At 59.7% G+C, this 23,447-nt stretch overlaps 2 protein-coding genes across 3 annotated transcripts in view; one reads left to right on the top strand and one right to left on the bottom strand.

The window, feature by feature from the left end:
- Positions 1–6,115, top strand: part of SNX27 (sorting nexin 27) — a 27,371-nt gene extending 21,256 nt beyond the window's left edge. For both annotated transcript variants that reach the window (XM_036397829.2, XM_054517616.1), the window contains 3 exons: positions 722–850; positions 2,603–2,662; positions 3,897–6,115. In XM_036397829.2, the coding sequence (XP_036253722.1) occupies positions 722–850; positions 2,603–2,662; positions 3,897–3,944 (237 nt within the window). In that variant the 3' untranslated portion in view covers positions 3,945–6,115. The remainder of the gene's footprint in view (positions 1–721; positions 851–2,602; positions 2,663–3,896) is intronic.
- CELF3 (CUGBP Elav-like family member 3) lies at positions 6,085–23,447 on the bottom strand. Its single transcript, XM_036397821.2, has 13 exons — positions 22,448–23,447; positions 19,656–19,738; positions 17,462–17,510; positions 16,419–16,547; positions 15,921–16,000; positions 14,562–14,705; positions 13,776–13,914; positions 12,885–13,034; positions 12,749–12,814; positions 12,163–12,261; positions 10,658–10,801; positions 9,801–9,933; positions 6,085–9,153 (listed from the first exon to the last, which is right to left on the bottom strand). The coding sequence occupies exons 1-12, from the start codon at positions 22,590–22,592 to the stop codon at positions 9,806–9,808; spliced, it is 1,356 nt and encodes a 451-aa protein (XP_036253714.1). The 5' UTR covers positions 22,593–23,447; the 3' UTR covers positions 6,085–9,153; positions 9,801–9,805.

The following is a 23,447-nucleotide window of genomic DNA, read 5'->3' as shown; positions in this document are numbered from 1 at the left end:
TCCTGAATCCCTGGGATTGTCCCCGAGCTCACAGCCTGGGTTTTACACCATCACCCAAATCCCTGGGGTTGTTCCCAAGCTCACACTCTGGGTTTCACACCATCACTGTGTTCCCAAATCCCTGGGATTTTCACCCCAGCTCCCTGGGATTGTCCCTGAGCTCACAGCCTGGGTTTTACACCATCACCATGTTCCCAAATCCCTGGGATCATCCCTGACCTCAAAACTTGGATTTGCACCTGCCCCTTGTCCCCAAATCCCTGGAGATCATCCCCAGCCCAACACCTTTGGATTTGCACCTGGACAGTGTTCCCAAATCCCTGGAGGTTGTGCTGGGATCATCCCTGGCACCCCTGGGATCATCCCTGATTTCACACCTTGGTTTGCACCTGGACTGTGTTCCTAAATCCCTGGGGATCATCCTGATATCCCTGAGATCATCCCTGACCTCTCACCTTGATTTGCACCTGGACCGTGTTCCTAAATCCCTGCGGATCATCCCAATTCCCTGGGATCATCGCTGACCTCACACCTTTGGGTTTGCAAATCCCTGGCATCTCCCTGAGCTCCCTGCTGGGATTTGGGAACCAAGGATAACTCCGGGAATCCTCCCTGTGCTAAACCTGAGACAAACCCTCCTTTTCCCCCTCACCCCTTGACCCGCCCTGCTCCCGGGGGCTCCCCCTGCCCGGGATCCTGGCTCACTTTGGGAATTGTGCAGAACCAGGTGATCGCCTTCGAGTGGGAGGAGATGCAGCGCTGGGACACGGACGAGGAGGGCATGGCCTTCTGCTTCGAGTACGCGCGCGCCGAGAAGAAACCGCGCTGGGTCAAGATCTTCACCCCCTACGTGAGTGTCCCTGTCCCAGTCCTGCCTGGAATGCCCTCAAATCCCACCCCAGATTCCCTCAAATCCCACCCCAGATTCCCTCAAATCCCATCCCAGATTCCCTCAAATCCCACCCAGAATTCCCTCAAACCCTGCCTGGAATTGCCTCAAATCCTGGCCTAGAATTTCCTCAAATCCCACCCCCAGAATTCCCTCAAATCTCTCCTGGAATTGCCTGAAATCCTGGCCCAGAATTCCCTCAAATCCCACCCCAAATTTCCTCAAACCCTGCCTGGAATTGCCTCAAATCCTGGCCTAGAATTCCCTCAAATTTCTCCTGGAATGCCCTCAAATCCCACCCAGAATTCCCTCAAACCCTGCCTGGAATTGCCTCAAATCCTGGCCCAGAATTTCCTCAAATCCCACCCAGAATTCCCTCCAACCCTGCCTGGAATTGCCTCAAATCCCACCCCGAATTCCCTCCAACCCTGCCTGGAATTGCCTCAAATCCTGGCCTAGAATTTCCTCAGATCCCACCCCCAGAATTCCCTCAAATCTCTCCTGGAATTGCCTGAAATCCTGGCCTAGAATTGCCTCAAATCCTGGCCTAGAATTCCCTCAAATCTCTCCTGGAATGCCCTCAAATCCCACCCAGAATTCCCTCAAACCCTGCCTGGAATTGCCTCAAATCCCCCCCAAATTCCCTCAAACCCTGCCTGGAATTGCCTCAAATCCCACCCCCAGAATTCCCTCAAATCTCTCCTGGAATTGCCTCAAATCCTGGCCTAGAATTTCCTCAAATCCCTTCCCCAGAATTCCCTCAAATCCCTCCCCCAGAATTCCCTCAAATCTCACCCGGAATTCCCTCAAATCCTGCCCAGGATTCCCTTGGGAATGGGATTGTGAGTGTCCCTGTCCCAGTCCTGCCTGGAATTCCCTCAAATCCTGCCTGGAATTCCCTTAGGAATAGGATGTGTGAGTGTCCCAGTCCCACCTGGAATTCCCTCAAACCCCACCCAAAATTCCTTTAAATCCTGCCCAGAATTCCCTCAAACCCCACCCAAAATTCCTTTAAATCCTGCCCGGAATTCCCTCAAACCCCACCCAAAATTCCTTTCAATCCTGCCCAGAATTCCCTCAAACCCCACCCAAAATTCCTTTCAATCCTGCCCGGAATTCCCTTGGGAACTGGATCTTGATTGTCCCAGTCCTGTCCAGAATTCCCTCAAACCCTCGCCTGGAATCCCCTCAGGAACAGGGAGAGCTGGAAAAGGGGGGCAGGAGAGGCTGATCCCAGAGAGGCTGATCCTGGGTGAGGCTGGTTCCTCTCTGGAGCTCCTCTGGATCTGCTGGATCCAGGAGCTGCTGGCCCCTCTTTGGAATTCTTGGTTCCTACCTGGAGCTCCTGGCTCTGAAATTCCTCTGGGAGCTCCTGGTTTTTGTTTTTTTTTGGTTTTTTTTCCCTGGAGCTCCTGGATTTTTCCCTGGAGCTTCTGGTACCTCCTGGGAGCTCCTGGTTCCTCCCTGGAGCTGCTGGATCCAGAAGTTCCAAAACAAGAACCAGGAGCTCCTGGCTTTTCCCTGGAATTCCTGGCTCCAGTCTGGCGCTGCTGGAGCCTCTGGCTTTTCCCTGGAGCTCCTGCTTCCTCCCTGGAGCTGCTGGATCCAGAACCTCTGCCCAGAGCTCCCAGTTCCCCTCTGGATCTCCTCCCTCCCCCCTGGATCTCCTGGCTTTTCCCTGGATTTTCCCTGATTCCCATTTTCCCCCCACAGTTCAATTACATGCACGAGTGCTTCGAGCGAGTGTTCTGCGAGCTCAAGTGGAGGAAGGAGGTGAGAATTCCAAACTTTTCCCTTTTCCCAGGTGGCTTTCAATGGGAAATGCTTCTCCTGGTCCATAATTCCCACAGGGAATGATTGGATAATCCCAGGATGGTGAAAAGCAGGGGAGGAGCTCTGGAGGTGGGGAAGGTTTCATGGAGCAGCTGGAAAAAGGAGCTGCAGGTGTTGGGAAAAAGCTCCTGGAGCTGGGAATGACCTGGGATGAATCTGGGGAAAATCTGGAGGAGCTGGGAATGACCTGGGATAAATGTGGGAAAAGGCTCCTGGAGGTAGGAATGGCCAGGATAAATCTGGGATGAGTCTTCCTTCTCCATCCCATTTCCCTCCTCCTCCTGCTTTAAGGAGAATTTTAAATTGGAATTGGGATTGCAATTGGAGTTGGGATTGGGATTGAGATTGGAATTTGAATCGAGAGTGGAATTGGGATTGCAATTGGAATTGAAATTGCAATTGGAGTTGGGATTGGAATTGGGATTAGAATTGGAATTGGAATTTAAATTGAGATTGGGTTTGGAATTGGGATTAGAATTGGAATTTAAATTGAGATTGGCATTGGAATAGAAATTTAAATTGAGATTGGCATTGGGATTGCAATTGGAATTGAAATTGCAGTTGGAATTGGAGTTAGGATTGGAATTGGCATTGGGTTTGGAATTGGGATTAGAATTGGAATTTAAATTGGGATTGGGATTGGCACTGGAATAGAAATTTAAGTTAGGATTGGCATTGGAATTGGAGTTGGGATTGGGATTGGCACTGGAATAGAAATTTAAATTGGGATTGGCATTGGGATTGCAATTGGAATTGAAATTGCACTTGGAATTGGAGTTGAGATTGGAATTGGCATTGGGTTTGGAATTGGGATTAGAATTGGAATTTAAATTGGCATTGGGATTAGAATTGGAATTTAAATTGTCATTGGCATTGGTATTAGAATAGAAATTTAAATTGGGATTGGCATTGGGATTGCAGTTGGCATTGGGATTGCAGTTGGAATTGGAGTTGGGATTGGAGTTGGATTAGAATTGGAATTTAAATTGGATTTGGGATTGGGATGGGCCCAGGATTGGCTTTGGGATTGTGACTGGGACCCTCCAGGTGAGCTGAGCCCTGCCTGGGATCTGAGCCATTCCCAGCACTCCCATCCTCTCCTCAATCCCATTTTCCCACTGGGAATCCCGGGGTTTTGCCACCTTCACCTTGTCCCCCTTTCCTTCTTTTCCAGAACCTTTTCCAGCTGGTCAGGTCACAGCAAAGGGATGCAGCCACTTAACCCTGGGAGCTTTTCCAGCAACCCCCAAAATTCCTTTATTGTATTAAAGCCCCCCCCACCCCAAACTAAATCTCATTAATTCCAAATCCATTCGTGCCCGTCATCTTTATGGAATTCCAGAGGAAAAAAAAAAAACAACAAAAAACCCAAAAAACAAATTGGGAAAAGCCACCTGAGGGGGCTCCTTTTTCCCACTCAGATCCAGCTCCAGGCTGGGAATTTTGGGATTTTTTTTTTTTTTTAAATTTTATTTTTTTTTTTTAACAACTGGAATTAAGAAGTTGTTGTTTCTGCTGGGTCAGACGTGGAAAAATAATGGGGGGAAAAAAAAAAACAAACAGGAAAAAGCCCTGAGAATGTTCCATTCCTGCCTGGGCATCCATGGGAATAATTCCTTTAAAATCCCACAGGGTGGCAGCAGCTCTTTAAAGGGATTTTCCCCCTGTTTCTCCTCCCAATCCAGGTTTATTTAATCACTACAAATAAAAAAAAAAAACAAAAAAGGAAAAACATCCAAAAGGAGCAAAATTCCAAGGAAATGCCACTCCTGGCACAAGGATCCCGCTCATGGATTTGTATTCCTGCTTTTGGGGCTGTTTTCCCAGGGATTTGGGTGTGCCTGGCTCCTTGGGATGGGATCTGGGAGATTCCAGGATCCTGAGGCGACCCCTGGATGGGGATGAGCAGCTCCCAGGAGGAAAAATAACCTGGAAATTCCACTTTTCCCTATTTTTGATGGGATTTTTCCCTGGATCCAGTGGCTGGGCAGCTCCCAGGAGGGAAAAATAACCTGAAAAAGCCATTTTTGCCCTATTTTTGAGCACTTTTTATCCATGACTTGGGTGTCCAAGCAGGAAAAATAACCTGAAAAAAAAAAAAAAGCCCAAAACATTTTCCCTCATTTTGAGCAGGATTTTTTTCAGAGTTCTGGAGGAAAAATAAGGTGGAAAAACCTTTTTTTCCTTGGTTTGGAGCAGGAATTTTCCATATTTTGGGTGGATGAGCAGCTGCCAGAGGAAAAAAAAACCCTCTGGAAAAGATATTTTCCTAAATTTGGAGCGAGTCTTTCTCATCTTTTGAGAGGAAAAATAAGGTGGAAAAGCCATTTTTCCTTGGATTTGAGCAAGTTTTCTCCATGGTCCAGAAGGCTGAGCAGCTTCCAGCAGGAAAAAATCACCTGGAAAATCCATTTTTTCCTGGATTTGAGTGCAATTTTTCCACGTTTTGGGAGGAAAAATAAGGTGGAAAAGCCATTTTTCCTTGGTTTTGAGCGGGATTTTTCCGTGGATCCGGCAGCTGAGGAATTCCCAGAAGGAAAAATTATGGAAAAGCTGTTTTTCCCTGGTTTTGAGTGGGATTTTTCCATGTTTTGTGAGGGGAAAAAAGCACCTGGAAAAGCTGATTTTGCCTGGTTTTGGGCTGGCCTGGAGCTGGTCCCACCAAGGTTTGGGGTGGATTTGGGAATATTTGGAACCAAACCCAGCAGGAGCATCCTGGCCTCATTCCCAACCTCTGGAATGTGCCAGAATTGCTCCAAAGTGGGATTTTCCCCAAAATTCCCTTTTTGGGAAGGGGTTTTCCCCACTCCTCCTCCCCCTGGAGGAGCCAGGATGGGGGAAGATTTTTTTGGGGTTTGTTTTTTTTTTGGGGGGGGGGGTGGGAAATCCCAAATCCTCGGCTCCGGAGCAGCTGGGAATGAATTCCATTAATTGGATCCCTGTAATTAATTGGATTTCCGTTGTCCTCGGGAGCCCTGAGCTGTGGAAAACCCAGGAATGAGGGGAGGGAAACTGGGAGAGGTTGAGGATCCCCAAAATTCCCCCCCCCACTAAAATCCACTTCAGCACCCCCAATTTGGGTAGAATCCCAGGAAAATCTTAATTTTGATCCCAATTTTCCCCGCTAGCCCCAAATTCCAACGGATTAAGGAGAGCTGAACCATCTCCCTGTGGATTTTTTTAATCCAAAAAAGCAAAACAAACAAAAAAAAAAAAAACCCCAAAAAGGGAGAAATCGGTCAAAAAAATTACAAAACCAAAACCCTGCCCCCCCTCTTGTCCCATTTTCCCTCTTCCAGCTGCTCCCATTCCTCGGGTTCCCAGTCAGGAAAAGCCCCTTTAGTGTAATTAATTGTAACATATTCTTTTAAATAAATTGATTTATTGAGGAAATTCTGGAGGGCCGTGGCCGTGCTCCTTCCCCTAAGGGGGGGCTCCTGTGTACCCCCAAAATCTGGGAGAATCCAGGGATGGTTTCAAACTTCTGAACTTTGGGAATTTTCGTGGGGTTTTTAAGGTGTGGTTTGGTGGGTTGGTTTTTTTTGTTGTTGTTGTTGTTTTTGTTTTTAATTTTTTATTTCGACAGAAAAACCAAAAAAAAAAAAAAATAGAGAAAAAAAGTCAATTCTGAAAGGAACTGCAATAAATAGCAAATAAATAAAGCCTTGAGCCCAGGGGGCTTCACTGCCCCTCCCCAACGCCCCCCAAACCCCCCCCACCCCCCAAAATCAACCCAGCAGGTCCCAAACCCCCCCAAAATGGGGGGGACACGGAGGGGGCCCAACACCCCCCGTTATGTACAGTGGGGATGGGGGTGAAGAGGGGGGGCACTGGTTTGGGGGTGCTGGGGGCACTGGGGTGGGGGTTTGGGGGGGCTGGGGGGGCCCTGACCCCGTTTGGGGGTGCCCTGACCCAGTTTGGGGGTGCCCTGACCCAGTTTGGGGGGGCTGGGGGGACATTGAACCCAGTTTGGGGGGGCTGGGGTGGCACCGGCCCCACCTGGGGAGGGCTGGGGGGGAATTGTCCCAGTTTGGGGGTGCTGGGGGCACTGGTTGGGGGGCACCGGCCCAGTTTGGGGCACTGGTTTGGGGGCACTGAGGGCACTGGGGGGGTTTGGGGTCCTGGGGGTTCCGGGCTGGACACGGCCCCAGTTTGGCTGGTGGGGGCCGGCACCCCCCGGATTTGGGATCATTTGGGGTTTGGGATTATTTGGGATTTGGGGCCGGGCAGGGCCGGAGCCTCGTGTCCGTGTCCGTGTCCCCAATCTGGCTGCTCCTGGTGTCCCCTGGATTTGGCTGGTTTGGAGTTCCCAGGAATTCCCGGGATCAGCCCCACTCCGTGTCCATCTGGCTCCTTGTGGGGACATCCCAGAATGGGGACATCCCAAACAGTGGGGACATCCCAAAATGGGGACATCCCCAACAGTGGGGACATCCCCGAGGAGTGGGGACATCCTGGGGTCAGGGCATTCCGGTGCTGAAGCGTCCCATGGCTGGGGAATTCCGGGATCGGATCATTCCAATGTTGGAGCATCCGATGGAATGTTCTGGTGTTGGAAAATTCTGGTCCTGGATCCCTCTGACCTTGGAGCATCCCAATAATGGAGCATCCCCAGGGTGGAACATTCCGGATTGGAGCATCCTGGTGTGGTGTGGGACCATCCCAGTGCTGGAGCATCCTGCTGTGGGATCATCCTGTGGGATCATCCTGTGGGATCATCCTGCTGTGGGATCATCCTGCTGTGGGATCTCCTGCTCTGCGATCTCCTGCTCTGGGATCATCCCACTGTGGCATCATCCCGCTGTGGGATCTGCTGTGGGATCATCCTGTGGGATCATCCCGCTGTGGGATCTGCTGTGGGATCATCCTGTGGGATCATCCCGCTGTGGGATCCTTCTGCTCTGGGATCTCCTGTTGTGGGATTGTCCTGCTCTGGGATCCTCTGCCGCAGGATCTGCTGTGGGATCATCCTACTGTGGGATCATCCTGTGGCATCATCCCGCTGTGGGATCTGCTGTGGGATCATCCTGTGGGATCACCCCGCTGTGGGATCTGCTGTGGGATCTCCTGCTCTGGGATCCTCTGCTGCAGGCTCATCCCGCTGTGGGATCTGCTGTGGGATCATCCCGCTGTGGGATCATCCTGTGGGATCATCCCGCTGTGGGATCTTCTGCTGTGGGATTGTCCCAGTATCAGAGCATCCCCGTGGTGGAACATTCCGGTATCAGAGCACCCCAGGGTCAGGACATCCCAGTATGGAGCATCCCAGTGTGGGAACATCCTGGTGTGGGATCACCCCGGTGCCAGAGCATCCGAGGGATGGAACAGCCCAGTACTGATCCATCCCAGTACCAGTCCATCCCAGTACTGGTCCATCCCAGTGCTGATCCATCCCAGTACCAGTCTATCCCAGTACTGGTCCATCCCAGTGCTGATCCATCCCAGTACTGATCCATCCCAGTACCAGTCTATCCCAGTACTGATCTATCCCAGTGCTGATCCATCCCAGTACTGATCCATCCCAGTGCTCATCCATCCCAGTGCCAGTCCATCCCAGTACTGGTCCATCCCAGTGCCAGCCTACCCCAGTAGCAGCCAATCCCAGTACCAGTCTATCCCAGTACCAGTCTATCCCAGTACCAGTCTATCCCAGTACCAGTTTATCCCAGTACCAGTCTATCCCAGTACCAGTCTATCCCACTACCAGTCCATCCCAGTGCTAGTCCATCCCACTCCCAGTCTATCTCATTATCAGCCCATCCCCGTCCCAGCCCATCCCAGTTCCAGTTCATCCCAGTTCCAGTTCATCCCAGTCCCAGTTCATCCCAGTCCCGGCCCATCCCAGTTCCAGTTCATCCCAGTCCCGGCCCATCCCAGTGCTGGCCCATCCCGAGGGGAAACTGAGGCAGGCTGTGGGCAGAGCGGGTGGCAGTGGCAGTGTTGGGGTCCCGCTGCGCCCCCGGGAGGACACTGGGGGGGCCGTGTCCCCCCCTTTGGGACCCCCAAAAACCCCCAGGACCCCCCTGTGACCCCCCCAGAGACCCCCCCATCCCAGTTTGGAGCTGCTTTTGGTCCTGTTTGGTGAGAAAAGCCCCAAGAAGGGTCCCCGGTGGGGGGGGGGGAGAATGAGGGGGGGTCCTTTTGGGGTCCCCCAGGGTGGGCATGACCCCCCCAAAACCAGAGTGGATGCGGCTGCTGTTGGGGGGGGACTGGCACCCTGCACTGGGCTGGACTGGGATGGACTGGGATGGACTGGGGGGGTCGGGGGGGGCCTGGAGGGGGGGTCCATCCTTCCTGAGCGTGGGGGGGTCTGGGGCCCCCCCCAGCAGGACCGAGCCCCCCCCCCCCCCCCCTTCCGGGCACCGCTGGGTTTGGGGGGGCTGCTCTGCAATGGGGGGGCACCCAAAGGTGCTGCTCCGGAGCCTCCGGACCTGGGGAGGGAAAATTTGGGGATGGAGGGGTTAAACAGAGTTTGGGGGGCACTTCCTGCCCCCCCAAAACCCTGAGACACCCCAAATCCCAATGGGGGATACCCCAAATACCCCCCCAGGCATTTCCAGCCCTCCTAAAACCCTAAGACACCCCAAATCCCAATAGGGGGATATCCCAACCAGGGGGTTTGGGGTTTGGGGGGCTCAGGGGGTTCCCAGCCTTGGGGGGGTCATGGGGGGTCCAGGGAATTTCTGGGGGGACATCCCGGGGGTTTTCCAAGGGTTTTCCAGCCCTGGAGAAGTTCCAGGGGGTCCCGGGGTGTCCCAGATGTGTCCCAGGGGTGTCCCAGGGGGTTCCGGGGGTGTCCTGGGGATCCTGAGGTGTCACAGGGGTGTCCCAGATGGTCCCAGGGGTGTCCTGGGCGTGTCCTGGAAGGTCCTGGGGGTCCCAGGTGGTCCTGAGGGTGTCCCAGGGGTGTCCCAGGGGTGTCCCAGGGGGTCCCAAGGGTGTCTCAGGGGATCCCAGGGGGTCCCAGATGGTCCCAGGGGGTCCTGGGTGTGTCCCTGAGGGTCCTGGGGGTCCCAGGTGGTCCTGAGGGTGTCCCAGGGGTGTCCCAGGGGTGTCCCGGGTGTCCCGGGGGTCTCACCGGGCTCAGTAGGGCCGGTTGGCGTCTTTGGGCCTCTTGAGCTGCACCTTGAGCCGCTTCATCCCGATCTGGAAGCCGTTCATGGCCTGGATGGCGGCCTGGGCGCTCGCGGGGTTGTCAAAGCTCACGAAGCCTGCGGGGACATCGGGGGGTTTGGGGACATGGGGACATCGTGGGGACATGGGGACATGGAGGGCATGAAGGATTTGGGGTCATTGTCCCCATGTCCCCATATCCCAATGTCCCCAATGTCTCCATATCCCCATATCCCATTATCCCCATTGTCCCCACTGTCCCCAATGTCCCAGTGTCCCCATATCCCATATCCCATTATCCCCATTATCCTCATTGTCCCCAATGTACCCGTGTCCCCAGTGTCCTCATATTCCCCATTGTCTATCCCATTATCCCATTACCCCCATTGTCCCTGATGTCCCCCATGTCCCCGATGTCCTCATGTCCCCATTGTCCCAATATCCCATCTCCCATTATCCCCAATGTCCCCATTATCCCCATTGCCCCTGATGTCCCCATTGTCCCCGATGTCCCTGATGTTCCCATGTCCCCGATGATGTCCCCATGTCCCCAATGTCCCCAGTGCCCCCATATCCCACATTGCCTATCCCATATCTCAATGTCCCAATGTCCCCATTGTCCCAAACAGCCCCAATCTCCCCATTGTCCCCAATGTCTCCAATGCCCCCATTATCCCCAATGTCCCCATTGTCCCCATTATCCCCATTATCCCCAATGTCCCCATTGTCCCCAATGTCTCCAATGCCCCCATTATCCCCAATGTCCCCAGTGTCCCCATTATCCCCATTATCCCCAGTGTCCCCATTGTCCCATGTCCCTACCGAAGCACTTGCTCTGGTTGGTGGCCCTGTCCACGAAGACCTTGGCGGAGATGACGTTGCCGAAGGGGAGGAACATCTGCAGGATCTCGGTGTCGGCGAACTCCTGGGGCAGGTGGTAGATGAAGATGTTACAGCCCTCGGGGCCTGCGGAGGGAGCGGGGTCACACCTGGGACTGCGTCCCCAAAACCGACCGGACCCCACAACCGGGGCTGCCAACCCAAACCAGACATGGGACCCCAAAACTGGGGCTGCCAACCCAAAATCGACACAGCGCCCCAAAACCGGGGCTGCCAACCCTAACCCAACACAGACCCCAAAACCAGGGATGCCAACCCAAACCCAACACAGACCCCACAACTGGGGCTGCCAACCCAAACCAGACATGGGACCCCAAAACCGGGGATGCCAACCCAAACCCAACACAGACCCCAAAACCAAGGATGCCAACCCAAACCCAACACAGACCCCACAACTGGGGCTGCCAACCCAAACCAGACATGGGACCCCAAAACCGGGACTCTCAAACCAAACCCAGCATGGGACCCCAAAACCGGGGATGCCAACCCAAAACTGACACAGACCCCAAAACCGGGGCTGCCAACCCAAATCAGACACGGACCCCAAAACTGGGAGTCTTCACCCATAACTGACATGGACCCCACAACCGGGGCTGCCAACCCAAACCAGACACAGGATCCCAAAAACGGGGCTGCCAACCCAAAACTGCCACTGACCCCAAAACCAGGGCTCTCAACCTAAACCTGACACGGGACCCCAAAACCAGGGCTCTCAACCCAAAACTCACACAGACCCCAAGCCAGGGCTGCCAACTCAAAACTGATACAGGACCCCAAAACTGGGGGTCTCAACCCAAGACTGACGCAGGACCCCAAAACTGGGGATGCCAACCCAAACCCACCATGGGACCCAAAACCGGGGCTCTCAATCCAAACCAGACATGGCACCCCAAAACCAACTTAAACCTGACATGGACCCCAAAACTGCCACTGCCCCAAAACCAGAGCTCTCAACCTAAACCAGACACGGGACCCCAAAACTGGGGGTCTCAACCCAAACAAAACACAGGACCCCAAAATCGGAGCTCTGAACCCAAAATGGACACAGCACCCCAAAACCGGGGCTGCCAACCCAAACCTGACATGGGACCCCCAAAACCTGGGCTCTCAACCCATACCCGACATGGGACCCCAAAACCAGGGCTCTCAACCCAAACCAGACACGGAACCCCAAAACCGGGGCTCTCAACCCAAACCTGGCTCCTGCTTTGGGTTCACGGCTCTGATTTGGGGTCCCAAGTCTCAGTTTTGGGGGGTCTCAGGGCATTTTGAGGGTCCTGGGAGGTTTTGGGGGGGTTGTCTCAGGTGTACTGGGGAGTCCCGGGGAGTTTTGGGGGGTCCAGTGGGGGGGTCTCAGGTGTACCAAGGGGGTCCCAGGACATTTCAGGGGTCCCGGGGGGTTTTGGGGGGTCCCGGGGGGGTCTCACCTTCACGCTGCTGCTGCTGCGGGGGGGGCGGGGGGGCGAGCAGGGGTCCCGGGGGGGCGAAGGCCGGGCTCACCAGCCCGTAGGCGGCCGGGTACGCGGCTGGGGGCACGGGGGGCACGGGGGGCACGGCGTCACCGGGGACATCGGTGCCCCCAGGGCCACCCCAGTGCCATAAAACACCCTCCCAAAGCCACCAGTGACACCAGTGCCACCCCAGTGCCCGCCCAGCGCCACTCAACACCCTCCCAGTGCCCCCCAGTACCCCACAGCACACCCCCAGTTCCTCCCACTGCCCTCCCAGTTCCCCCCAGGCCCTCCCAGTTCCTCCCAGTCCCATCAGGAGCTCCCCCATTACCCTTCTCAGCTCCCCCAGTGCCCTCTCAGTGGCACACAACCCCCTCCCAGTGTCCCCAATGCCACACAACGACCCTCCAGTCCTTCCCAGTGCCCGCCCAGTGCCCGCCCAGTGCCCCCTCAGTGCCCCCCAGTACCACACAACCCCCTCCCAGTGCCCCTCAGTGCCCCTCAGTGCCCTCCCAGTGCCCCCCAGTGCCCCCCAGTCCCTCCCAGTCGCCCCAGTACGCACCAGTGTAGTGCTGCATGCCAGCGTACGCCTGCTGCAGGGGGTCCCCGGGGGCCGCGGGGCTCTGGGCTGGGGGCACAGGGGGGGTTAGGGGGGGGCCCGGCGGGGCTCGGGGGGCTGGGGAGGGGTCGGGGGGCACCTGGGAAGGGGGGGACCCCCCCGGCGTAGACGGCGTCGGGGGCGGGGGGTCCCGCGGGCTGCGCGGGCACGGGGCTGTAGCCGTTGACGCTCAGCGGGGCCGCGATGGCCGGGACGGGGGTGGCCGCCATGGCCGGGGGGGTGCTGGTTCCTGGGGACAGCGCGGTCACCGCCGGGTCAGCCCCGGGACAGCCCCGGGACAGCCCCAGGACAGCTCCGGGACAGCCGCGGGACAGCTCCGGGACAGCTCCGGGACAGCACCGGGACAGCCCCGGGACAGCCCCGGGACAGCTCCGGGACAGCTCCGGGACAGCCCCGGGACAGCCCCGGGACAGCTCCGGGACAGCCCCGGGACAGCTCCGGGACAGCTCCGGGACAGCACCGGGACAGCCCCGGGACAGCTCCGGGACAGCTCCGGGACATGCCGGAGACACCAGAACCGTGACCCCAGAGGGTGGGGGACCCCCCACTGGTTCAGTGGTGGTTGAGCATCCCCATCCCATCCGTGGTGTCCCCATTTATCCCATGTTCCATCCTTGGTGTCCCCATCCTACCTCTAGTGTCCCCATCCCACCCCTGGTGTCCCCATTCCATCCATAGTGTCCCCCCATATCCCATGTCCCATCCCTGGTGTCCCCCCATGTCCCATGTCCCATCCCTCATGTCCCCATCCCACCCATGGTGTCCCCATCCCATCCATGGTGTCCCCATCCCACCCCTGGTGTCCCCATCCCATCCATGGTGTCCCCCCATACCCCATGTCCCATCCCTGGTGTCCCCATCCCTGGTGTCCCTCCCCATTGTCCCCATCCCTGCTGCCCCCCCCCACCAGCACCCCCATCCCCGTGTCCCCCATCCCCTCCCCGCTGTCCCTGTCCCCCGTCCCCGTTACCTGAGGAGGGTGGCAGGGGGGTGGCGATGAGCCCGTTGGGGTTGACCGTGCCCATGTGCTGCATCTGGACGGCCATGGTGGCCATGGGGCTGAGGTAGGCCGAGTGCGCGGCCACCAGGGCCGCCTGCTGCTGCATCAGCTGTGGGGACACGCCTGGCACCGCGCGGCCACCACCGCCCCGGGGCCCACCCTGGTGCCACCACACCACCGCCCCGGGATGTGGGACCGGCGTCTCCCCATGGATGTCACCCCAGTGTCAACAACACCCCAGGACGTGGGACCAGCACGTCCCCATGGATGTCACCCCGGTGTCCCATGCAGGACCAGCATCTCCCCATGGATGTCACCCCAGTGCCACCAACACCCCGGGACATGGGACCCGCATCTCCCCACGGATATCACCCCGGTGTCCCATCTAGGACCAGTATGTCTCCATGGATGTCACCCCAGTGCCACCAACACCCTGGGACGTGGGACCAGCATGTCCCCATGGATGTCACCCCAGTGTCCCATGCGGGACCAGCACGTCCCCATGGATGTCACCCCCCATGTTCCATGCAGGACCAGCATGTCTCCATGGATGTCACCCCAGGACCAGCATGTCCCCATGGATGTCACCCTAGTGTCCCATCTAGGACCAGCATCTGCCCATGGATGTCACCCCCAGGACCAGCATCTCCCCAGTCCCCCCAGTGTCCCCAATGTCCCCAGTCCATCCCAGTGTCTCCAGTGTCCCCAATGTCCCCAGTCCCTCCCAGTGTCCCCAGTGTCCCCAGTGCCCCGTACCGCCTGCGTGTAGGCGCTGTAGGCGCCGAACTGGAGGGCGATGGGGCTGAACATGCCCAGCTGGCTGGCCACCTGCTGCATGCGCCGCAGCCCCCGCTCCTTCTCCGTGTCCGCAAACTTCACCACCAGGCTGGACGAGGCGCCCTGCGGGGACACGGCGGTCGCTCGTGGTCACTCACGGTCACTCGTGGTCACTCACGGTCACTCACGGTCACTTGTGGTCAGTTGGGGTCACAGGGAGTGGGGCAGTGGTGGGAGCGGTGATGGGGGTGATGGTTGGGTTGTAGTGGGGTGAGGATGATGGTGGAGGTGATGAAGAGGATTAGGATGGGGTTGATGATGGGGACAGTGGTGAGGATGACAATGGGATGATGATGCAGACATTGGTGAGGATGGTGATGGGATGATGGTGGAGAAGATGGAGGGAATGATGAAGGAGTTGATGAAGGAGAGGATGGTGGGAACAGTGATGAGGATGAGGAAGGTGACGGTGGGGGTGATGGGTTGATTGTGGAGATGACGAAGACAATGGTGGGGATGATGAAGGTGATGAAGAGGATGATGATAGGGACGATGACAGGGACGGCGGTGGGGATGATGATGGGGATGATGGTTGGGTTATAATGGGGTGAGGATGATGGTGGGATGGTGGTGGAGATGGCAAGGAAGGAGGGCATGAGGAGGATGATGGTGGGGACAATGGTGGAGACAATGAGGGGGATGAATGATGGAAGAGGTGATGAAGAGGAAAACAGTGGGGATGATGGTGAGGATGATGATGGGATGATGACGGGGATGGTGGTTTGGTGATAACGGATGAGGATGATGAGGGGACATTTAGAGGGGTGATGAAGGAGACGGAGAGAGGGATGGCGGTGAGGTCAGTATCGAGGGTGATGATGGGGCGATGAAGAGGATGGTGGGGACAGTAATGAGGATGATGAGGAGGATGATGAAGGGATGACAAAGGACACGATGAGGGAGACGATGATGAGGATGATGGAGGTGATGAAGGTGACAATGGGGATGACAACCATGATGAGGATGATGAAGGGGACCATGAAGGGGATGATGATGAGGACAATGAAGGGGATGATGGTGAGAGTGATGACAGCGACAATGGAGAGGATGATGATTAAGATGATGAAGGGGATGATGATGAGGACAACGAAGGGGACAATGAAGAGTACAATGAAGGGGACGATGATGAGGATGATGAAGGGGATGACAAAGGGGACGATGAATGAGGATGCTGAAGGTGACAGCGCAGGGGATGATGATGAGGACAGTGATGGGACGATGAAGGGGACAGTGACAAAGGTGACACTGCAGGTGACAGCGCTGAGGACGGTCCCTCACCGGCAGCGTGCGGCTCCCGTGCAGGGCGGCGATGGCGGCCTGGGCCTCCGCGTGGCTCTGGAACTTGACGAAGGCGCAGCCTGGGGACATTGGGGACATTGGGGACATCGGGGACATTGGGAACATCGGGAACATCAGGGACATTGGGGACATTGGGGACATCGGGAACATTGGGGACTTTGGGGACATTGGGGACATCGGGAACATTGGGGACATTGGGGACATTGGGGACATTGGGGACATCAGGGACATCAGGGACACTGGGGACATCAGCCCCATGGCAGCTCCAGAGAGCTCTGGGGGTCCCACCCCACCCCTACACCCCCATCACCCCATGGACCCCCCAAACCCCATTAACCCCATCCCTGCCGTGCTCCCCCTAAACCCCATCCCTGCCCCACAGATCTCCCTGTGCCCACTCCGGTGACCCCCGAGGGACCCCCCAGGACCCCCGAGGGACCCCGCCCGCCCCGGGGTGTCCCCCCCGGGTCCCCCCACCTTTGCTGGTGCCGTCGGGGCCGCGCAGCACCGTGCACTCGTCGATGGTGCCGAAGGGCTCGAACATCTTGCGCACGTCCTCGTCCGCCTGCTGCTTGCTCAGCATCCCCACAAAGAGCTTCCGGTCCTCTGCGGGACACCGCCGGTGACATTGGGACAGCGCAGGTGGCACTGGGACGTGGGCATGGGGACACGGGCACGGGGACACCGCGGGTGGCATCGGGACATGGGCAGGGGGACAGGGGCATGGGGACACCACAGGTGGCACTGGGACATGAGCAGGGGGATATGGCCATGGGGACATGGGCACAGGGACACCATGGGTGGCATCAGGATGCCACAGGTGGCATTAGGACACAGGCATGGGGATATGGCCATGGGGACATGGGCACGGGGACAAGGGCACAGGGACACTGTGGGTAGCATTGGGACATTGCAGGTGGCATTGGGACATGGGCAGGGGGACATCGTCATGGGGACATGGGCATAGGGACACGGGCACAGGGACACCACAGATGGCATTGGGACACCAGCATGAGGACATGGGCACAGGGACACCACGGGTGGCACCACGACACTGGCACGGGGACATCACAACTGGCACTGGGACACTGGCATGGGGACAGTGCCACGCAGAGGGGTGTGACACTCCAGGAAGGATGGGGTGGGGACATTGGGAATGGGCAGAGGGTGACAGCTCCTGGGAGTGGGGACACGGAGGGACACCCCAGATGGGGACAGGGACAGATGTGGGGTGGCCCTGGGGGTCTCACACTGGGGGGTGGCCTTGGGGTAATGTGGGGACCCCGGGGTTTGGGGACAGGGTGGTGTGGGTGAGTTTGGGGGGGATTTGGGGGAAGATTCTGGGGGATTTTAGGGGGATTTGGGGGTGATTTGGGAGGGGATTTGGGGGGGAATTTTGGGGGGATTTTGGGTTGACTTGGGGGGGGATTTTGGGGTGATTTGGAGGTGATTTGGGGGGGGATTGTGGGGTGATTTGATGGTGATTTTTGGGGGATTTTGGGGTGTTTTGAGGGCGGTACCTCCTCGGCTCTCACTGTCCGCCGGCTTCACCTGGATGGGCCGGTTCATCTGGGGGGAGGGGACACAGGGGGGGTTGGGGACACACAGAGACCCCCCCAGACCCCCCCAGGCCATCCAGCACCTCCCCCACCCCCCTCAGAGGGTCCCAAACCCCCCCATCCCGCCCCCCAAAGATGCTCCGGTCACCATGGCAACGCCGGGCCTGCATCCCGTTACCTGGCAACGGGAGCCGCTGCCGTGGGGGGGGGGAGGAGGGGGGGCCCGGGGGGCCGCGTTAATGAGCGCCCCTCCCCCCCCTGCGTTAATTGGGGGGGGGGGGAATGGACCCACCCCCGCCCCTCCCCCCCCCACACCCCGGAACCCCCCAGAGGAACGGGGCGGGGGGGGGAGGGGGGGGAGGGCGCAGATGCGCGGTTGCCATGGCAACGGCCGGCTCCGCTCCATGGCAACCGCCCACTCATCCCCAATTTACCCATCGCCGTTGCCTGGCAACGCCGCTGACGTCATCAGCGCTCGCGATAAACAATGACGGGATGGGGATGGGGGGGGGGCAGGGATGGAGATTTGGGGATTGGGGATGGGGGGGGGGGGGGGGGACGGGACCCTCCCAGGCCTGGTGTGACCCCGCCCCTCCCCCTCCCCCCCCCCAAAAAAACCCTCTCGGGGTGTGGGGGAGGGGCGGCCGTGCCCCATCTCGGGGGGATTTTGGGGGAATTTGGGCTGCGGGAGGTGGGGGTTGGGGGGGGGGGGCGGGTCCATCCCCGGCTGACCCCGCGCGTTCCTTTCGCCGCCGAAAGCGAAGGTGCCCCCCCCCCGCCCCCCGAGCCCCCCCCCCCGCCATGAGCCCCAGATGGCGCTGGAAATGTGGAAATGCCCCCCCCCCCTCCGGGCTGGGGGCGGGGGGCGTTAATCCCCCCCTAATCCCCCCCCCCCCCCAGCGCTGGATCAACCCCGGCCGTGCAGGGAGGGGGGGGGGGGGGCGAACAAAGCCTCCGACCCCCCCCAAAACCACACCGGGACCCCCCCCCCACCTCCTGTGCTCAGCGGAGCTCGGGGGGGGCGCTGAAGGTGGCGCCCCCTCCCCAAATTCCCAGCGCTGCGCGGGGGCAGCTGCTGGGGCGGGGCCGGCCCTAATCCCCCCCCCCCCAAAAAAAAACCCCCAATCCACCCCCCCCCCAATATCCCCCCCCCCCCAAGCCCGGATTTACGGCCCCAAATCCCGGGATTATCCCGGCCAAGCCAAATCCCCCCGGGCCTGGCGGGACACGCGCGGAGCCCGCGGGGGGGGGGCGCGCCCCGAGCCCCCTCCCCACCCTGGGGACCCCCAAAGTGCCCCCCCCCCCCCTCCCCTCATCCCCCAGGAAGCCTCGAACCCCCCCAAAATCAGCCTGGGGGGAGGGAATGGGAGGTGGGAACCCCCCCAAAATTGAATTAAGGGTGGGGGGCACCGGGACTTTCGGACCCCCCCCCCCCACCCCAAATCTTGGGCTTTGTTGTCTCCGTGCCCGCCCGGCCGCGCTTCATTAGCGCCGGGCCCTCATTAGCGGCGCTAATTAAACACCCCACAGATGCTCGGGGGCGCCCCCGCCCCCCCCAAAAATCCCCCCCCCCGCAGTGGGGACCGGGGTGGTCCTGAAAAAGGGGGGGTGGGGGGTGATTTTGGGGGGATTTTTAAGGGGTTTTTAAGGGGTTTTGTGGTGATTTTTGGGCGGATTTAGGGCTGATTTTTGGGGGATTTCAGGGTGATTTTTGGGGGATTTCAGGGTGATTTTTGGGGGATTTCAGGGCCATTTGGGGGGGGTTTCAGGGCAATTTTTAGGGGTGATTTTGGGGGATTTCAGGGTGATTTTTAGGGGGGCTTATAATTGATTTTTGCGTCGTTTCAGTGTGATTTTTGGAGTTTCACTGTGATTTTTGGCGTTTCACTGTGATTTTTAGGGGTGATTTTGGGGGATTTAAGGGTGATTTTTTTGGTTGGTTTCTGGGTGATTTTTGGGTGGTTTCGCTGTGATTTTTGGGGTTTCACTCTGATTTTTGGGTGGTTTCGCTGTGATTTTTGGGGTTTCACTCTGATTTTTGGCGTTTCACTGTTATTTTTAGGGGGTTTATGGGGGATTTTGGGCTGTCCCGGGTTGGGGGCTCACGGGGGGATTTGGGGGTGCCTCGAGGGGGGTCCCCACGCCCCCCACTCACCCCCGGCAGGGTTTTCTGCTCGTGCAGGGCGCTCTGGGCCTTCAGGGCCGACTCGCGGGCGCAGTAGGTCAGGAAGGCGCATCCTGGGGGGAAGGAGGGGAAAAAAAAGGGTCGGGGGGCTTGAGGGGGGACCCCCGAGGTGTCCTCACCCCCAGACGGAGGTGACACAGAGGGTCTGGAGTGGCCAGAGAGCCCCAAAAGTAGCGGGACCCCCCCTCAGAACACCCAGAGCCCCACAGACCCCAAATAACCCCGACAGACCCCAAAGAACCCCCAGAGACCCCCCCCAAGCCCCCAGACCCCACATTTTGGCCCAGTGACCCCCCCAAGACCCCTGGGGGTCCCACAGAGACCCCGAGGCCCCCCAGGAGCCCTGGAGACCCCCCCAGTTCCGGTGCCCATCGGGGCACAGTCGGTGCCGGGGTTTGGGGGGGCTCAGGGACCCCCCCGGGTGTTGGGGACACCCCCGGTGGGGGCAGCAGGGCCCTGTCACTGTCACCTCCGGCTGTGACACCCCCAGGGACACACAGTGACCATGTGACACCCCAAAAACAGACCCAGCACCCCGAAACAACACCCGGACACCAGGAAACAACACCCAGAGACCCCAAAATGACACCCGGACACCCCAAAATGACACTCAGACACCCCCAGGGACACCCAGAGCTGGTGTCACCCTCACAGGGACCCATGGGGTGACGATGTGACACCCAACACCCGCCTGGCACCCCAAAACAACGCCTGACACAACACCCCGACACCCCCAGGGCCGGGTGTCACCCGGGGGGGCACCCACGTGACACCCAACACCCGAAACAACACCCGGCAGTGCCTGGAACCGCTGCACCACCTGGCACAACAGCTCAACAACAACAGCCCAACAACAACAGCCCAACAACAACAGCCCAACAACAACACCTGGGCACAACACCCCAGCAACACCCAAAAACCAACACCCAACCAACACCACCCAAACGGCACCTAACAACAACACCCCAGCAACAACAGCAACAGCCCAAGAACAACAGCCCAAGAACAGCCTAAAAACCAGCACAAAACCCAAAAAACCCAGCCCAAGAACAGCCCGACAACAACAGCCCGACAACAACAGCCGGGTACAACACCCCACAGCTGACACCAACACCTCACAGCCACCCCCGGCCCCAGCACCTGGGGTACAACACTGTGACACGGGGTACCCCGGCAGGGCTGGGGGCTGGGGCTGTTCCTGGTGCCCTCGGCTGTACCCGGGGCTGTTCCCGGTGCCCTCGGCTGTACCTGGGGCTGTTCCCAGTGCCCTCGGCTGTACCCAGGGCTGTTCCCGGTGCCCTCGGCTGTACCCGGGGCCTGCAGCTGTAGGCTGAGCTGTGGGTGTTGCTCAAGGCCTGCGGCTGTACTGGGGCTGTTCCTGGGGCTGTTCCCTGTGCCCTCAGTTGTACCTGGTGCCATCTGTGGGGCTGTTCCTGGTACCGGGGCCTGTTCCCGGTGCCCTCGGTTGTACCCAGGGCTGTTCCTGGTACCTGGGGCTGTTCCCGGTGCCCTCGGTTGTACCCAGGGCTGTTCCTGGTACCGGGGCCTGTTCCCGGTGCCCTCGGTTGTACCCAGGGCTGTTCCCGGTACCAGGGGCTGTTCCCGGTGCCCTCGGTTGTACCCAGGGCTGTTCCCGGTACCAGGGGCTGTTCCCGGTGCCCTCGGTTGTACCTGGTACCATTTGTGGGGCTGTTCCCAGTACCGGAGGTTGAATCTGGAATGGTTCCCCAGGCTGGGGCTGTTCCGGTTACCGGGAGCTGTTCCTGGTACCGGTGCCCTCGGTTGTACCTGGGGCTGTTTGTGGGGCTGTTCCCGGTACCGGGGGCTGTTCCCGGTGTCCTCGGTTGTACCCAGGGCTGTTCCCGGTACCCCAGGCCACATCCCGGGGCTACTCCTGCTGACAGTGGCTGTTCCCGGTACCGGGGCCGTATCCTGGGGCCATTCCCGGTACCGGGAGCTGTTCCCGGTGCTGGTGGCCATTGCCAGTCCCGGGGACCCCATCCCGGGGCTGTTCTCGGTACCGGGGCTGTGTCACAGGGCCATCCTCGGTGCTGGGAGCTGTTCCCGGTACCGGGAGCTGTTCCTGGTGCTGGAGGCCGTGGCACGGGGCTGCTCCCGGTACCGGGGCTGGATCCCGGGGCTATTCCCGGTGCTGGGGGCTGTTCCCAGTACTGGGGGCTGTTCCCAGTACCGGGGGCTGTTCCACAAGGCCGCTCCCAGTACCGGGGCCATGTCCCGGGGCTGATCCCGGTATCTGAGGCCAAATCCCGGGGCTGATCCTGGTTTCTGGGGCCGTTCCCAGTACCGGGGGCCACATCCTGAGGCTGATCCTGGCACCGGGAGCCATTCTCAGTAACGGGGGCCACATCCTGGGGCTGATCCCGGTATTTGGGGCTGTTCCCGGTACCGGGGGCCACATCCTGAGGTTGCTGCCGGTACCGGGAGCCATTCCCAGTAACGGGGGCCACATCCCGGGGCTAATCCTGGTACCGGGGGCCACATCCCGGGGCTAATCCCGGTATTTGGGGCTGCTCCCGGTACCGGGGGCCATATCCCGGGGCTAATCCCGGTACCGGGGGGCCATTCCCGGTACCGGCGGCCGAATCCCGGGGCTGCCCCCACACCCCCGTGCCCGTGCCCCGCACCCACCCCCGCTACCCGGGGCCGTGCCCGCTGCCCCTGCCCCATTCCCGCCGCCCGTTCCCGTTGCCCGGGGCCGTTCCCTTTGCCCATCGCCGGTTGCCGGTTACCGGTTCCGGTACCTTTGTGCATCCCGGTGTACTTGTCCTTGATGACGGTGAGCTCGTAGATTTTCCCGAATTGCTCAAAAATCGGTTTCAGGTCCTTCTCCTCCAGGTGCCGCGGGATCTGCCCCACGAAGAGTTTGATGGCGTCGGGTTCCTTCATGGGGCCGCCGGGGGGTCCCCGGGCCCCGGGGCCGCTCCCGCTCCCCGCTATCACCGCCCGGCCTCGGCTCCCGGTGCTCCCGGCGGTGCCCGGTGCCCCGGCGCACACAAAGGACGAGGCGGCCCCGGGGCTCGGCTCGGCTCCGGGGACGGGGCGCGGCGGGGCGGGGGCAGCTCTGCCCGGGGGGCGGCGCTCCCGGCGCTCCCGGTGCGTCCCGGCCGTTTCCCGGGTGCTGCTCCCCAAAATCCCGGTGGATGCAGCGAGCGCCCGCCCCGCCGGTACCGCCCCGGTGGCCTCGGGGAGGTTCCCGGTACCGGGCGGGGGGCGGGGGGAGCTCAATGCCCGGTTCGGTTCATGGCGGCCGCGGAGGCCGCCGGTCCCCGAGAGCCCCGGTGGTGGCCGAGCCCCCCCGCCCCACCCCGCCCGCTGGGGCAGCGGCACCGGGTACCGGGTACCGGCACCGGGATCGGCACCGGGAGATGCTTTTCTTCCCCGGTTGGAGCCGCCCCGCCCCGCCCCGCCCGGTGCTGATGTCAGAGCGGCACCGGGGACCGGCACCGGCGACGACACCGGGGCCTGGGGAGCGGGAGCGGGGACGAGAACTGGGAACCGGCACCGGGGACCGGCACCGGGAGCGGATAACGGGCACCGGCACCGGCTGTGGGGCACGGGGCTCTGCCCGCCGGGCACCGGCACCGGCGACAACAGCGGGACCTGGAGTCCGGGACCGGGGATGGGGCTCTGGGAAGCGGCTACCGGCACCGCCAAGCGAGCAGCGGATAACGGGCACCGGCACCGGCTGCGGGACGCTGGGCAGCGGCGGCAACACCGGGAGCGGGAACCGGGGAGGGGGCG

Source organism: Molothrus ater, chromosome 29 (assembly GCF_012460135.2).
Source record: "Molothrus ater isolate BHLD 08-10-18 breed brown headed cowbird chromosome 29, BPBGC_Mater_1.1, whole genome shotgun sequence".
Lineage (NCBI taxonomy): Eukaryota > Metazoa > Chordata > Aves > Passeriformes > Icteridae > Molothrus > Molothrus ater.
Note: the sequence above shows the minus strand (reverse complement) of the source record. Positions and strands in the feature narration are given on the sequence as shown.